General features: G+C 35.8%; 2 protein-coding genes across 2 annotated transcripts in view; both read right to left on the minus strand.

Moving 5' to 3' along the window:
* fndc3a (fibronectin type III domain containing 3A) overlaps positions 1–9,856 on the minus strand; it is a 106,649-nt gene extending 96,793 nt beyond the window's left edge. Inside the window, exon 1 of the mRNA XM_073817374.1 lies at positions 9,523–9,856. The gene's annotated coding sequence lies outside the window, so the exon portion shown is untranslated. The remainder of the gene's footprint in view (positions 1–9,522) is intronic.
* Positions 9,857–12,035: 2,179 nt separating this feature from the next.
* Positions 12,036–16,345, minus strand: cysltr2b (cysteinyl leukotriene receptor 2b). The gene is made up of 2 exons (XM_073818452.1): positions 16,072–16,345; positions 12,036–13,660 (listed from the first exon to the last, which is right to left on the minus strand). The coding sequence occupies exon 2, from the start codon at positions 13,641–13,643 to the stop codon at positions 12,609–12,611; it is 1,035 nt and encodes a 344-aa protein (XP_073674553.1). The 5' UTR covers positions 13,644–13,660; positions 16,072–16,345; the 3' UTR covers positions 12,036–12,608.
* Positions 16,346–17,390: the final 1,045 nt, after the last annotated feature.

Below are 17,390 nucleotides of genomic sequence, written 5' to 3' on the forward strand. Positions count from 1 at the left end.
TTTGATAATCCCGAAATAAAGACATTAAACTATATGCAACAACTGAATTGACGCTTCTAAAAGCAACGCAGTTTATTGGAAGATGCACGCATCATCACATAATCCATACCCGCGCGCCTGTGTATTTTACTGGAACGCGCACGTCGTACAGCCTTTTGCGCAGAAGTACTTGGTTACACAAGTTTGTATAGTTAATTGTGTTGTAAATGCAATTGTCAAGCAGTTTGTAATGCATTTTGGAAACAGGAGATGAGCGCCTGGTCTAATGTGCCACCTGGCTTGAGAAACCCGTTCTCGAAGACTTAATTTTAGTCATTATTTGGGTAGCACACATATTCTGAATGCCTTCAGCATAATTCAAATTAGCCATTTTAATCTAGATTAATTTCAAGATTTAATCTAGATTAAAAAAATTAATCTATGCCCACCACTAATATATATATATATATATATATATATATATATGACCCTGGACCACAAAACCAGTCATAAGGTTAAATTTTACAAAACTGAGATGTACACAACATATGAAAGCTCAATAAATAAGCTTTCTATTGATATATGGTTTGTTATGATAGGACAATATTTGGCCGAGATACATCTATTTGAAAATCTGGAATCTGAGGGTGCAACAAAATCTAAATACTGAGAAAATCACCTTTAAAGTTCTCCAAATTAAGTTCTTAATGCATATTACTAATCAAAAATTACATTTTGATATATTTATAGTAGGAATTTTTCAAAAATTCTTCATGGAACATGACCTTTACTTAATATCCTAATGATTTTTGGCATAAAAGAAAAATCTAGAACTTTGACCCATACAATGTATTTTTGGCTATTACTACAAATATACCCCAGCGACTTAAGACTGGTTCTGTGGTCCAGGGTCACACACATACATATACATATATAAAATTTAATTGAATCATTGCGTCTGCGAATTCTTAATATCATTGTGCTTCATTATGATTTTTAAATGGATTTATTATGTGGAATGCACCACTTCCAGTATTTTGCCAATTACTCGACATGGGAAAATGCAATAGAGATTTTTTAAAATCGAATACTCAAATAGAATCAAGGAATAAGCCATGTATAAGCCATGTGATGATTAATTTTTTTTTATCAATATGTCACTCTTATTTGTCTTACGGTCTCACAAACGAATCGAAAACCTCAGGTTTTATAGTTAAATATGTGGTTGTTAATGAATTATCCTCTGTGGTGCACATATGCTTTTATTCCCAATTAGCATAACCCCCACCCATGAATTACAACGACAAACTACAATTTTCTCATTTAACTAATTTTTAACCAGTTAATTTTGGTTCTTTGGTTTTGTAATTTGTGCATTAAATAAATGCCTAAATGCAACTTTAGGAGGAGTGAAACCATCTAATCTCACATAGCCAAGGCAGTGCTCATCTTGCTCCAGCATCTGCCGTTTCAGCATCCCTATATCTCTTCAACTTTAATATAATTTAAAGGGGCATATGATGTTGCTAAAAAAGGAGCATTATTTTGTGTATTTGTTGTAATGCAATACGTTTATGCAGTTTGAGGTTAAAAAAAAAAAAAACATATTTTCCACATACTGTACATTATTGTTGCTCTTCTCTGCCCCGCCTTTCTGAAACGCTTCGATTTCTACAAAACTCATCGTCGATGGAAACCGAGGTATCCTCTGACTGGGCAGCTATCCAGTGTGTTGTGATTGGCCGGATATACTTAAGCGTGTGACAGAAATGTTACGCCCCTTACCATGCCGTCTCTTGGCGCAACGAGACAGAAACAATAAAACCTATTATAATGCATCCAGTATGTCTGCATTTGAGATCGCAGAACGAGAAACGACAAGCTCTAACATTACTCTACACTGCTCAAAACGGTGTTTAAATCCATATTCCTCTAAATATGAAAATGTACTTACAGGACATAAGTTAAAAATGCAGACTGTCCTTGCAACACTGGAATTGCCCCCACTTTATAGCCTTAACCCGTTATGTACAGCTGGCATTGTAAGCTGCTCTTCCAGGCTCAGGAAACAGTCCTCAGTGAAATGCACAGCACCCACTCGAAATTGCATTGTACTGTTCCGGAACAGTGTTGTAAATATAACTTAACCACTGATTTCTGGTTGTGTCCTGGGGTTATATATGAGGTTGAATTGAAGCCGATTCCTTAATCCCCTCAACTGCAGGGAGCAAGCCAAATAAATTGAACCTCGATATCTTAAATATTACGTAGCTATATAAGGAAACAAACTATGATATTATTATATTACATATAGTGTAATGCAGACCACAAAAAATGCAAAATACAGAACTTTTTCAAGATTCCATTCGGAACAGGCCTTGCAAGGGTCAATCAACGAGGTGAACACTCAATCTGTGCATCAGGTGCAGAACCTGACTTCAAGATGCATGAGTGCTGCCAGCATTGCTTTAAAGGTTGCAGAAGTAGAAGGTCAGCTTGTCAGTGCTCAGACCATACGCCGCACACTGCTACAAGTCAGTTTGCATAGGCGTCGTCCCAGAAGAAAGCCTCATCTGAAGCTGGCTCACAAGAAAGCCTGCAAACAGTTTGCTGTAGACAACCTGTCCAAGAGCATGAATTACTGGAACCATGTCCTGTGGTCTGATGAGACTATAAGATAAACTTGTTTGGCTCAGATGGTGTCCAGCATGTGTGGCGATGTCCTGGTGAGGAGTACCAAGAAAATTGCGTCTTGCCTACAGTCAAGCATAGTAGTGGATTCCATTATGTACTGTACATTCTGAAGCAGAACATGATGCCTTCCCTCCAGAAACTAGGCCGAATGGCAGTTTCCCAACATGATAACGATCCCAAACACACCAGCAAGATGACAACTGCCTTGCTGAGGAAGCTGAAAATGAAGGTGATGGGGTTGCCAAGTATGTCTTCAAATCCGAACTCCATTAAGCACATGTGGGGCATCCAAGCGTAAAGTGGAGAAGCAACATGTGTCTAATGCCCAGCAGCTCTGTAAAGAGTGGAAGGGACCCCAGCAACAACCTGTGCAGCTCTGGTCAATTCCATGCCCAGGATGATTAAGGCAGTGCCAGATAACAATGGTGCTAACACAATATATTGACACTTTGGATAAGTTCACTTAGGGTGTACTCACTTTTGTTGCCGGCTATTCTGACAATAATGGCTGTATGTTGAGTAATTTTCAGGGGACAATAAGTCTATACTGCTATACAAGCTGCACATTGACTACTCTAAAATATATCCAAGTTTCATAGAAGATATACTAAAATGGTTGCTGATATGTGAGGGGTGTACTCACTTTTGTTACTACATATGTTAGCTACTAAGGTAGCCATACTTGCAACTAAATCTCAGTGAAATAGTTTTGTTGATGCATCACACTCAGAAAAGACAGAGACACACATCTAAGATGTGCTTTAAAATTACAACAAGTTGTAAATGTTGTTTAAAGTTACAACAGCTTTGTACACACAGCATTTTCACTACATTAATAATTTGTGGGTGAGTTTGGCTGTAGAATGTGACTGTCACTCTGTGCCTTGTCATAATGATCGTATTTACGACCTGAGTGCACATGAACCATAAAATCATAATTACCGCTGGGAAATGACTTGGGGGCACTGAGGGCGTGTCGATTTCAGAATTATGGTGGAAGCAAATTGGTATTGATCATAATAAGTTGTAATTGTGAATGCTGACTGAATAATTTAGTTTGCATACTGTTGATGAAGAATAGCTTGCAAGAAAGCGCTAGTCATTTTGATGGTTTATGAGGAGAAAGACTACATATTCCATAGTTCTATACACAGGATACACAGGAACCATAAAATACACAGATAAAGTATCAATTATACACCTAATGTGAACCATTTGTACTTTATTTTGTTGCATTAGTGCTAAAATGTTTCCTGTTTTAGTCGGAAAGTGAAAAAAAAGACAGAGGGAAAATAGAATATTGCTTAACATGTCTATTTTTATGGGCCAAAATCACATAGTATCAAAGTTATTATGATTTTTGAACCTGTGAGCAAAAATAGGAGATCTTAAACATAGCAGAAGCACTCAGACAGTGTACCATATTTATCTGCAGATGTGTCCATACCGTAGCTATTGAAACCTTTAAATCAAGATTGTGACTAAACATGAAACAGAAAAAAAATATCAGAGGCTAAAAGAGAAAGCATCAAGCATGACAACATCTGCCTGTCAGTTAAAAGAAAAACATTCTGGGGAGTGATCAGAAAGTCCCTTATGCAGATGCCAAAACTAAACGTAAATGATCCTACCTGCTTCATAGTAATAAAAGAATAAAAGACAAATCTTCATAGCATATTGTTTGTTGTTTTTTACAATGAAAATAAAATGTACTTACATTTCTGTTAAATATTTCAAAAGATAATTTACTATTATTATTATTATTATTATTATTATTTCAACTATATATCTGTGAAACTGTACTATGAAATTGACCTAACAAATTTAAATTTTCTTAATTTTCTCAAAATGCATTTAGCCTCAAATGCCAAAAAATAAACAAATAAATTAAGACCCGTTCCCACGAATTTCAAACAAAGTCAGGCAATATGACAGCCTATCAGATGTTCTTGCAAACTAACTTTCTGATTGTGAGTCAGCGTTTCAGTTTCAGTGGTTAGAACATGAGTTTTCACATTGTCCAAACAGGGTGGTTTCAGTCGCAGTTTGGCCTACACAGCTGTTGAGCTGCAGCTGATTATTTTTTGGTTCCACCTCAAACTACTTGTAATGCAAACGGTGACCAGGTCAATTCCGATCTTCTGACTAAACGGGATATAAACAGTTTAGAGTCACTGTGAGTCTGAGCTATTTGAAAAATCCAACAGTTTCATAAGCTTGTGTAACTAGTGTAGAGTGGTTGTGTAACTAAAACTCTCCTCACAATCTAAATATCTGCATTTCCTCAGAATACTGATTTTCTGCACACATTCTTAAAGATAAAAGCATAAGTTTGCTCCACACATTGTGATGGATCACAAAACAGTATCAAAGCACTGATGCATGACATATGCTGTGAATGACAGCTGGAAAAGGAAGCATGTGTGCTCTAAAGCAGATGGGAATAAAATGAATAACACATGATTTTAAAGTTGCATGTAAAGGAGATTCCGTTACAAAGCCAAACATGTTAATAATAAATAATAAATAAAAACAGAAACATTTGGCACTGATACTTAAGAAATAACCATGCTATTGTACATGAAAAGGCTATAATATTTCAGAGAAAAGTGCAGACTCATTCACAGGAAAGCATATACAAGGTGTCTGAGACTCAAAACAAGATGAGTAAATGTGGCACAGCATGAAGGTCTAAAACAAGCAAAGATGTTAGCATAGTTATTAGCCGTGGCTCTATTAATAAATAACCAAGTGTCCTGCAGCGCAGTGATGGAAAACTCTTGCTGTAAAACAGCCTCAGTTTTAGACAGTTATTGTGCAAAACAAAACAGAAAAATCTACCATTTTCATTAACTAAATGGTTTTTTGTTTGTTTTGGTTTGGTTTCACATTAAAATATCATGATCTTTATTATTAAAAAGGTCATAAGATCTTTACGAAAAAATTATGTCGGTATGTCTTGCCGATAGGAGGAATAACTCACATGTGCTCAGGGTGTGCTAACAATTAGATCAGGTCAGTGTGGCTCACTCGAAGCAAAGTTATGCCTGAATGACGATTAGATTCACAGATTTAGATCACTGCATTTAATCTAAGAAGAATGATGCATTCAGTGTATAATAGAGTAAACTGTAATAGCATGTGCAGCGGCAGCCTTCCCCGCGGCCTAACGCCCGTTCGGTAAGATGTTTTAATTTTGTAGGGGGCGCTGTTGACCTACTTCTAATAAAATGAAAGTAAAATACACAAATAATATTTAGACTATTTCTGATTAAAAAATGAAGTAACTGATGTCATAAAATCATGAGTATGTTTTGATTTAAAGGTCAGAAGATACAGTACATTAATATTAAAAAAAAAGAATGTATAATATGTTTTTTTTTTTTTTTACAAATTATGAGCTCTAAAAGATTTTCAGAATTTTTACATCTCTTTTGCTTTAGACCATCTAGAAATGTTAAATCTTAAAATAAAATGTTAAGGTTAAATAAAAATTAAAATGCAGCGACTAATATAAAATTTATTTATAGTTATTTTCAATTTTTCAACGCAATGTCATTATAAAATAACTTATTGTTTATATAATTCTAACAAATAAGCTTGTTATAAAAAACTAAAATAAATATAATTTGCTTATAATTTCTATACAGGAAAGACTTGGTGCTGTTTCCAAACAAAAGGAAATATATCGGTATCGGCAATCGACCAAATGAGTTGAAAAATATCAGCAAAAGTCTAATATCGTGCATCCCTATGCAAGATGTGGATGACTTTGTCTTTTTATCAGAACATATTTGGAGAAATGTAGTAATACATCACTTGCTTACCAACAGATCATTTGCAGAATGAGAGAATGAGAGTGCAAACAGCTGATAAAAATATCACAATAATCCACAACTAATCTTTACGACTGCAGTCCATTAATTAACATGTTGTCAAGTAAAAAGCTGTGAATTTGTAAGAAATCCATCAAGGCGTTTAACTTCAAACTGTTGCTTCTGTACAAAATATAAAGAGTCCACAATGCATAATATTGCTTAAGCAGAGGATCCATTGGTAAGCAAGCAAATGATATGTCAAAATTTCTCCAAATCAAACTCATCTACACCTTGGAGGGCGAGTACATTATTCATTTGTGAGTGGACTATTCTTTTAAAACACCGTCCTCAGTACAAAAAAAGCATTCATGTGACCAAACTTAAATGGTTTGTTTAGATGTTGTGTGATTTGTGATGTCACACAGGCAAATACATTTGGATATATCTGCAATGCCATTTACACTGGATACAGTATACAAGTGCCCATTTAACTTTTGACATACTCCATGCATTCAAGCTACTCCCAAAAACAGGACAGATGAAAGAATTTTTTTTTAAAAAGTCTAGTTGAAACAGATCTTTAATGTCAGATCCCAGCATTGGGGAAAAAGTGGGTGGTTTATTTTTAATGGGTCCCATATCATGTCAGAGACTATATGTTTGTTCATAGCATTTGACTGCAGGCTGTTTTGTAAATGAGGTACACTGTCAGGGAGAGTTAGCAAAAAACTTTTATTGAAAGTCAACCGTTTTGGATCTGACAGCAGCTAATGCTTAACCCGAAAAAAATGTCTGTTTTATATGGATGATATTTCCAAAACACTCATCTGCAATAGTGAAGGAGTGTTGATACTTGTTTCCTATGCAATTTAGTGAATAAATTTAGTGAGGTTAGTGAATCGTAACAGTGGCTGTTAAATGACAAGCCTTAAAGGAGACAACCCTAAAAACAGAGAATTTCAGACAGAGGGTCAGAATAAAGGTGGAAAAACTTTTTTGAGAATATATAACTGCTTTTGTGCAAAAAAACATTATTAAAAGTATAAGTTAATCTTAAAAAAGAGAGAGAGCGCGGGGAAAAAAATAATAGTTGCAGGTGGTGGTGTGTGAATAATATTGCCAGGAAGGAATTACTGAATCTTTCTGGCATCTGGTGGTAAACTGGAATATAACAGGGAATGAAGCTGGACTGAGCAGATTTTTGTTAAGGTAAAGCAGGCATTTTCAATGTTAAAACTATAAGAAAGACATTCGTAAGCTAAATCCTATGGTACTTCTAAAACACTGCACTATTTGAGCATGCCAATTAGTCAAACTAATAGCACAGGGTTAGAGTGGAACTGTCTGTTTGTCAAACAAAGGATGACAAGAAGACCATTCAATAATAATGTTTTAACTCTGCAATTCCATTTAGTGACACTAGAAGTGTAGAAACTTAACATTTAATATCAGAAACCAAAACTACACACAAAACACATAAGCAAAGGCAACTGCTGGTAGTAGGCAGAACTAATTCGCAATCCCATTGGCTATCACTCACCTATTACATTTACTTTATATTTCAGCAAATCAGTTTGATTGCCATGTTTTAGTTCTAATGCTGCATTTGAGACAAAGTTGAAGATGGGAATATTAGAGTTAAAATACTACTTCCTACTTCCGACCTAAGTGAGTTCCAGTCAATCAAACCACAAGATGGCGCCACGACTCAAAATAAATTTGTGTTCTGACAATTATGGCAAAATCATGAACTGTATGGCTCTGCTAAAAATCTAATGTCAAATATAATGCTCTGCCATTTCTAGGCATTAACGCTAGATAGCTATCTGTCTGGAAGTTATTGAACAAGCAAAACAGGTGAACCTAGACATACACTGATAACATAAACAATTCGTATAATATATTTATTGTACACTGCACATCCAGTCAATTTATGCTGTAAAATACATAAAGTTCCACATAACCCAGCTCCACACTCTGTTCATTGGTTGCTGCCATTTTGGAAAAAAATGTCAAATGACTTACTGAGGTCAGGGTTGATCGATTTGCCCCGAGTTTACAAGTCAGAGGTCCGACTTGGAGCAGAATTATTTTTTTAAGTAAGAGAAGGAAAAAATGTTTAGATTGACTTGTCTAGAACATAGCTTATTTAAAGTTTATATCATAAAAGCTTGATTTACTAACATTTTGTTAGTAAGTGTAGTTGTTTTAAAAGTATTCATAAGTCTTCTGATCATATCATATGCTTCCAGTTGCTTTGGATAAAAGCGTCTGTTAAATTATTAAATGTAAATGTAATGTAATGTAAATCTCACATATGAATATATCTTTGTAAAAAGCTATGCCATTTTACAAAGATAAGCTGATTTGATTTGGAATGTGTGTGTGCGCATGTATGTATATAGATAGAGATCAAATAAAACATTAAATAAACATTCAAATAGTAAATGTTTCATTACAGAAGCCTTGAACATTTGGACACTGCAATTTAATATTTTGAACATCATAGATACAAAGTGAACGTTTATATTTAATGTTTTTGCCATCACAGGCGCCCTCCAATGTTCGAATCGAACACTTGTGTAGGCTAAGTTTTTGAACGTTTCAAATGAACATTATTAGATATAATAGACGTATCTAAAGGCCCAAATCAAACATTTTTTTATTTAGAACATGACTATAAAGAGCTGCTGCACGCGCCTATTTTGCCCAAAAATGCAGCCTAGCAAGAAAGCTCAGTAGATTTTGAGACACAGCCAGAGTGAGTATAGTGACTGCAGCAGTATTTAATCTGCAGCTCTGTGATCAGATGACGTTGACGTGTGCACTTCAGGCCCTACTCTATTTCTTTTCATATAGACTTTAACCACATACTGATTATGCATATCATTGCACATTAAAAGTGGCTAAAAAGATCAGCTAACCAATCACATCTACATGCAGAGAGTAAATAAACGCACATTCTCTTACGTATGCAGAGCAAATGCATATTTAGTAAATCCAAATAATTTGCAAACGTGTATCGACTCACCAACAGCTCGTTCCGCTTTTTATATCTTATTTTCTCGTTCACTCCTCTTCTTCGGGTTGATGTGTATGTGTGTGGAGGCTTTAAAAGCACTAGGCCAGTGTGTGTGTGTGTGATCTGGATCTCTATAAGCTACGTGGCTCTTTCACACTTGAATATTACACCAGTTTACAGTCTCAACCCTCCTCCACTCGTTTTTTTTCTACGTCTGAAAACGTCCGGGGGTCGAGACAGGTCGCGATTGTCCAAAGCAAACAACTTTTCCCGCGAGTGTTGTTAGTTTTCACGGCCACCTCCATCCATAGCGAGCGCAGGCTCTTCAAGCGTCTGGATAATCGCCATCATTTTCCGCTCAAGAATGTACACACACGTCACTGCGCATGCGTATCACAGCCGCGTCAACTTTCAGTCCTTTCCACTTTTGTTTCTGTAAGTTGTGCAATATTTGTTTTCAGACGTGTTGTTGACTAGGGCAATAATGCAATTAAAGCAAAAACTAAACTAAAGACTGCATATTGTTTCAAATCTATATCAATTTATAGAAACTACAATATCCTATTATAGGCCATTATATTAAAATGTCATGTCATTAGAAAATGACTTGAAATTCAATTTTCACATGTCATACCCATACCTCGAAATGAAAAGTGTGGGAGGTTTCAGGGTTCCTCATCGACAGATGGCGCCACAAGTCGTGTAGCCCCTCCCACAGGGGGAGTCCGCAAGGTTAGTTTGTAAATGTAAGTCAATATAGAAGGTCCCGTATTATGCTGGGGGTCCCATAATAAAATGACTGCCTGTTTAATAATTTCAGCTCGCCATAAGAAATGAACTGTGGTGTGATCTAAATGAGTTTGTTTTCATGTATAGCAGAGAGGTCACGGACACTTTAACACGGCCTCCTAAAAGTTTTATTTTAGAGTATCATTTGTGCATTTCTGTAGGGTATGCAAACCGTAACTGACTGTCACTTTCTATTTAAGAAACAGAAATTACTGTACAATAAAGATTTCACAGTAACAAACAAGAGCAAACACAAACGCAACTCAACACAACATTATATATATATATATATATATATATATATATATATATATATATATATATATATAGATAGATAGATAGATAGATATAGATAGATATATATAGATATATATATAGATATATATTAAAATATGTATGTATGTATGTATGTATGTGTATATAAAAAATAAAAATAATATATACATTCCTGATATGGAAGTGGTGACTGTTCCCTCTGTTCACCCGCAGAGGGCGCAATGTCGTCGTGAAACTCCTATTGGATAATCAAAAGTTCTACTCACATTTTCAGTCTTCACGCCCACTTAAACACTTCGGATAAATACAGGGAATACGTCTTGTGTCAAGTGCAAGACCACAAGTGTGCGTTTTGGGACATGCCCTGAATATTTCATTGAGACTGCTGACCTGAAACTGCTCTGCTGAAACTGCTGGGACATATGGCTCTGCATTTGGTTATTGCTCTGACATCTGCCTTACTGAAGCACTTCAAAAATTAAGCTGTTTCATACAGGTTCATTTGCGACTGCGTTCATTTGACGTATTTTCTAAAAAAAAAAAATAATAATAATAATAATAAAATACAGGAGTCGTCGTCTGTATACAGTGATGGTAAAGATGTTGCACGCCCGGCAGGTGGCGTAGCAGCCTTTTTATTGAGAATCCAAGCTTTGCTTGGTGTCAAGATGGTACAAGGTGAAAGGGTATTTTAGTGATATTGTGAAATATTATTAGTTTAAAATGACTACTTTCCATTTTAATATATTTTAATGTATTCCTGTGATGTCACAGCTGAATTTTCAGCAGCCAATAGGCTACTCCAGTCTTCAGTGTCACATAATCCTCAGAAATCATTCTAATACGCTGATTTACTACTTAATATTTCTATGGAAACCTTAATACATTTTATAAGTTCATAAAGTTAATAAGAACACCATTTATTTGAAATGAAAATCTTATGTTACGTTATGCCTTTGCTGTCACTTTTGATCCATTTAATGCATTCTTGAGGGAAAAAAGTTTTTTTGTGAAAGTGTCACACTTTCCATGAAAAATCCACAAAAGAAGCACAACTTGCATCATTCATAATAAATGTTTAAGCAAACAGCACATTACAATGATCATCATGTGACACTGAATACTGGACTAATAGTTGCTAAAAATTGAGCTTTGCCATCACATGAATAAATTAAATCTGTATCAGATAGTTCTTTTAAATTGTAATAATATTTCACTACATTTCTGTTTTTACTGTATTTTTGTTCCAATAAATGCAGCTATGGTATAAATAAGAGATTTCTTTAAAAATAATAATAATCACATGTATTACCACACATGACTGATTTCACAACAATGCCTTTCATTCTCCTAAAGAAGATAAATCTGTGCACTGCAGAATAGCAGAATGCATATTTTATTTTAACATTACAGAGAATAACTTCAACAGCTGTAGAAAGAAATCACAGATAGACAGATTTACAGCAGTACATCATGAACAATAACTGCAAACTTGGTGAGTTCAGTTGTGTAATCTGCTAATACACATCAAAACATGTTTAAAATATATTATCAGTAATTATTCTGTACTTCAAAAGAATTCTTTTGAACTGTACACATGTAAGAACTTACTGCCATGTAGGTCCTTACAAATAAATGCATAATAAACATCTGTGTCCAACTGAGGCAGATCATTTTTAACTGATAAGTATGCATATAAACTAAACGGGAAACATGTGTACCAAATAAATTCCTCTTTGCACAAAAAAAACTCAAGTAAGTTTGCCTCCACAGACCATGTGATTGGATAACTGGACCAGTGGACTAACGTCATAGCATCTCATGTGTTGTTTTAGTCATACTGAAATGCATTAGCAAAATGATTTGGTATAATTATCTGTTTTGTTCTCTTGAACACATGGGATGGAAACAGTGCTTTCCTGCTGGAGTTTAATCGAGTTCTTCCTGGATGGGACAACAGATCCACCAGATATGGGATATGGTCTTTTACCAGGAATTTCCCCCTCAAGTCTCAACAGGTCCCAAGCACTCTATACTAGTCTAAATCGTCTCTCTTTACCATTGTTGTTTATCTTTTCTAACACTTTCACATTCTGCTCAATTATACAACTCTGTCTTCTCGGTGTATGTTGCCGCCAAAAGCTAATGAAGTTTTCTCCAACGAAAAAGAAAAGCAATGGATCCAGGCAACTGTTTCCTGAGGCCAGACAGTGAGTGACGACTGCTGCCTTTCTCAGACTTTCAATATAATGGCAGGACTCACCATAACCATTGTTTTGAATGTCCATCTCAGCCTCCAAAAACAGAGTTCGGACGACATGATATGGCATAAAGCATGCGAGGAAAATCAGCAGAACAATAATGACGAGAGAGCAGGACTTCTTGTGATTGAACTGAGATCTTTGATTCTGCCTGGTCTTCCTTAGCTTTAGCAAATAGAAAGCTGCAAAAATGTAACAGACTGAGATGACCACAAATGGCAGAACGAAGCCTATAAACAAAACCCCTCGATTCAACATGATAATGGTCCCCACCTGGGATGGCCTCAGATCTAGGCACTTGGTCTGATTAGACTCCTCATATGTTCCGGCTTTCAGAAGCGGGATGGACGCCACAGAGACGATCAGCCAGATGACGATGCACAACGTCCAGGCTCTCTGAGAGCTTTGCCAGTGCATGTACGTGAATGGCTTCACGATGGCCACAAAGCGAACCATACTCAAAACTGCAAGAAAGTAGATGCTGCCATACATGTTGATGTAGAAGACATAGGACATGATCCGGCAGGTGATGTCTCCAAAGGCCCAGTAGTCCATGAGATAGTAGGCGGCTCGGAATGGCAGCGAGCACACCATCATCAGGTCAGATAGAAGGAGATTGACCATGAGGATGTTGACAGGAGAAAAAGATGCTTTTCTTCTGAACGATAACGAAATGAAGAAGAACAGAGATATGAGGTTCCCGACAAGCCCAAGGGAAAAGATGAACAGATAGGCAATTGGGTAGATGGTGCGCTTGAAATCAGTGATGGAGCAGTTTGTGAAGTTTGATGAAGAAAGATTCATTGCTGTTTTGGGGAATTCTGTAAACAAAATCAAATAGATCACAAAATTAATAAGAAATTTGACAGCTAAACAGCTTAATATATGTGACTCTGGACCACAAAACCTTAAGTAGCACGGGTATATTTGTAGCAATAGCCAAAAATACATTGTATAGTTCAAAATTATCGTTAGGATTCATGGATTAAAATCATTAAGATATTTTGTAAATTTCCTACCTTAAATATATCAAAACCTAATTTTTTATTAATAATATGCATTGCTAGGAACTTCATTTGGGCAACTTTAAAGGTGACTTTTTTTTTTTGCACCCTGTGTATCTTGGCTAAATATTGTTCTGTCCTAACAAACCATACATCAATGAAAAGATTATTTATTTATCTTATTTGGTCAAAATTGACCCTTATTTTGTATCCCAATGGTTTATTTTGATTAAAACTAACTTGACTAGAACTAAAACTTCTTCTTCTTCTTTTAAAGTTTTTCTTTTGTATTAAAGGAATATGAAATTTGCTAATAATTTACTCACAAACAGGCCAAGATCTAGATGAGTTTGTTACTTTATCTGAACAGATTTGGAAAAATTAAGCACAATTGAGCATTATTTATCAGCAAACATCTGATAAAAACATCACAATAATCCACAAGTAATCCACAGTATTCCAGTTAATCAATTAACATCTTGTAAAGTGAAAAGCTGTGTGTTTGTCAAATCTATCATTAAGACAAATTTGTTTAGAACAGTTTTGGACTGTTTCCACATGTAAACGGTTTTTGATTTCTCTCCTAAATCAAATGAGATGACTTTTTCACTGGAGAAAGAACTATAATGGCTACCTATAAGTAACGGTTTGAAGTATTGCCTTAATAATGGATTTGTTTTATACAAGCACACAGCTTTTGCTTAATAAGGCATTCGTTGATGGACTCCATTTGTGTGATGTTTTTATTAGCTGTTTGGATTCTCATAATGGCTCCCATTTACTACGTAGGATCTATTGGTGAGCAAGTGAAGTAATAATAAGTTTTCTCAAATTTGATTAATTTTTGGGTGAACTATTCCTTGAAGGTCACATTAAAACTGCCTTGCAAACTTTTTTAGCTTCATTAAACTTTGAAGTCAGATTTTGTTGCACATTTTTAATGTACATATGTTAATGTTTGTTCCAAACCTGCGCTCAAAGAAAAGATTTTATCCATTTAAATCTTACAGCGTGACACTGTGAAAATCAGTTTTATTTGTTATGATCTAAACAGTGAAGAGTAAAATAGACATGCACCATTTTAATATTTACTACGTGTGAAGATGACTTACATGAATTTTTCTAAAACTTTTCCTAAGGACAATACATGAAGATTTTACTAACACTGTCAGTGACAAGCATGTTGCGATATATAAAGAAAATGTGAAGAAAAATCATGGTACATGTCACTTGAGGACAAAATATTTTGTATGTGCATAATTTCGGATCAAGCTGTATTATTGTAAAATGTAAATATGTTGCTTAAATGTGTGTATTTAGGATATGCTAATTAAGAAATTAATTAAGAAAGACAAAGAGATCAATCATTTTATTCCAAAATGCGTATTCATTACAGAATACAACATTTGCATATATGGACTGTTTTATTATTCATATTTATTTTTAATTTTTAAAAATGTGTTGGATTTCTAATCAGTCAAAACCATCCTATATTAATTACTTAGATATTCATTTTATAATGCAATCATTTTATAATACAAACTAGAACTGTACCCCATTTAGGACAGAAGCTAAAACAAAAAGCAAAAATGCACATGATTTCTGCAGTAAAATGTACTTACTGCCTAAGGCAAAAGTACTGAGGTTTGAGTGCGAATTTTATCTTTCAGCACAACAACCCAAAGCAATCAACCATGACTTATCACTAACTGTCTGTACTGGCATGCAAAGAAAAATGAGGGAAAATAGGCAAATTTATGCGAACATTGTAAAGTTTGAATTGTTTAGAGAAGTTAGGATTGTTTTTCTTCAGTTATATCTGCTGCTGTTGATGATAACAGCCTGTTTAATTCAAAGTCTTGATCATTTAAATGTTGCCTATATATACACATACTATATATATTGTTGAGAAAAGATAATTGGTCTGGTCTGACTGTTTGTCTAAAGGAAGATATAAATCCAAATTATCCTACATATGTAAGAACTGAAGCATTAATACAATCTGCACCATCTACAAAGAGATATTGTAATTTATATTATTATAATGTACACTATTAAAAACAATGGTTCTTTATTTGGCCTTGATTGTTCTCAATAGTGGAGTTCTTTAGATTATTCAAATGTTATTCAGACTAAGTGTATGGTAACATTACAGTATATGCCACACTATTAATAGTCCATTGAATCAATGTCTGTTTTCTTCAACTAAAAACATCTAATGCACTTACCTGAAGAGGTAGCCAAAAAAACTAAATCCACAAAGGTCCAGTCCCCACAGATATAAGCTAAATCCTGTGCAAAAGTGAGAGTGGTGAGATGAAGCCGTTTATAGGCATGACTCTACACACGACTGCTGCTCTGGAGAAATGACTCAATTTCTCAGACCAAAGACACACCCAATCATTTCTGTTCTTTCTCCTGACGTATCAGAAGTGGTAAATGCATACAAACATGTGTCCAAAACGTGCTCCAAACAACGGGGTGTTGTGGGGTGCCGGTCACTCGCTGCTTTCTGTGGGAATGAGAGAGAGGTTAGACCTGCGTGCATGTCAGTCGAGACCAGAGTCTGTCTGTCTGCTCAGCATATGCTGCTTAAAAGGCTGTGGGCTGATTGGGTGCAGCTGTGACCGATCAGCCGGTGGTGAGGACGTGCAGGTGTGTGACGTTTGTTGCCAGCGCGACGCTGATTCCTCCGAGGAAGCTCGTCACAATATTATATCATATATGATATATACCTAATGATACATTGTGTAGTGGACCGCGCATTCCAGGGGCCAGTTTATGGCAAGGGCCCCTCCCTGGCCACAATAGTGGACAAAGGTTTGCTACATTTTGATTGGATCTTGGTGGACTAACATAAGCAAACTGTCCAACGCCATCAGATAAGGATGCCAGGACAACTGCCAGACACCTCTTTGAGGGCAAGAAGAGACCTTTGGGACAAAAACCCGGGAAGGACAGAACTTCCTATTGGTCAAGATGCAGTTTCTGCCCTTCACCCACCTTGAGACTGCTTCCTAAGGTTTGGTCCTGTGACAGCCATAAAAATTCCTTAGGATCTCCAGGCGCAGCAGCAATGGGTGAAACAAAGAGAGATCACAAAGATCCATCCAAATCCATTCATAACTATGTTTTCAAACCTTGAACTGATGCGAACCATAACACACACATCTTATACTTATTCAGAGAAATAAGTATTCTCACTGACAGCGATGTGTAGTGCAACATCTTACACAAACTCAGCTGTTAATGGACAAATGAATGCATGCATGACAGTTCAATCTTTTCCCATCATGTTTGGACTTAATGTGTTCATTACATGACCAAATGTTTTCTGATTGTGTTTTGGAAAGTGAGAAATGCACCAGTAAAACATTATTGACACTTTTCTAACTTTGTGTTTGGACTATGCAAATGACTTCCACAAGAGGAAAGAAGGGTGGGCTACCCCATGTCCCCCGCTCTGATGGAACCAGCCAATCACAGCATGGAAATGGAGAAGCACCAAATTGCAATCTCCTCCTCATCGGAAAGGTATAAAGGTACC

This window comes from Garra rufa, chromosome 14 (assembly GCF_049309525.1).
Source record: "Garra rufa chromosome 14, GarRuf1.0, whole genome shotgun sequence".
NCBI classification, from domain to species: Eukaryota; Metazoa; Chordata; class Actinopteri; order Cypriniformes; family Cyprinidae; genus Garra; species Garra rufa.

Excerpts from the sequence above, each read along its gene's own strand:
- cysltr2b (XM_073818452.1), bottom strand. The coding sequence starts at position 13,643 with ATGAATCTTTCTTCATCAAACTTCACAAACTGCTCCATCACTGATTTC.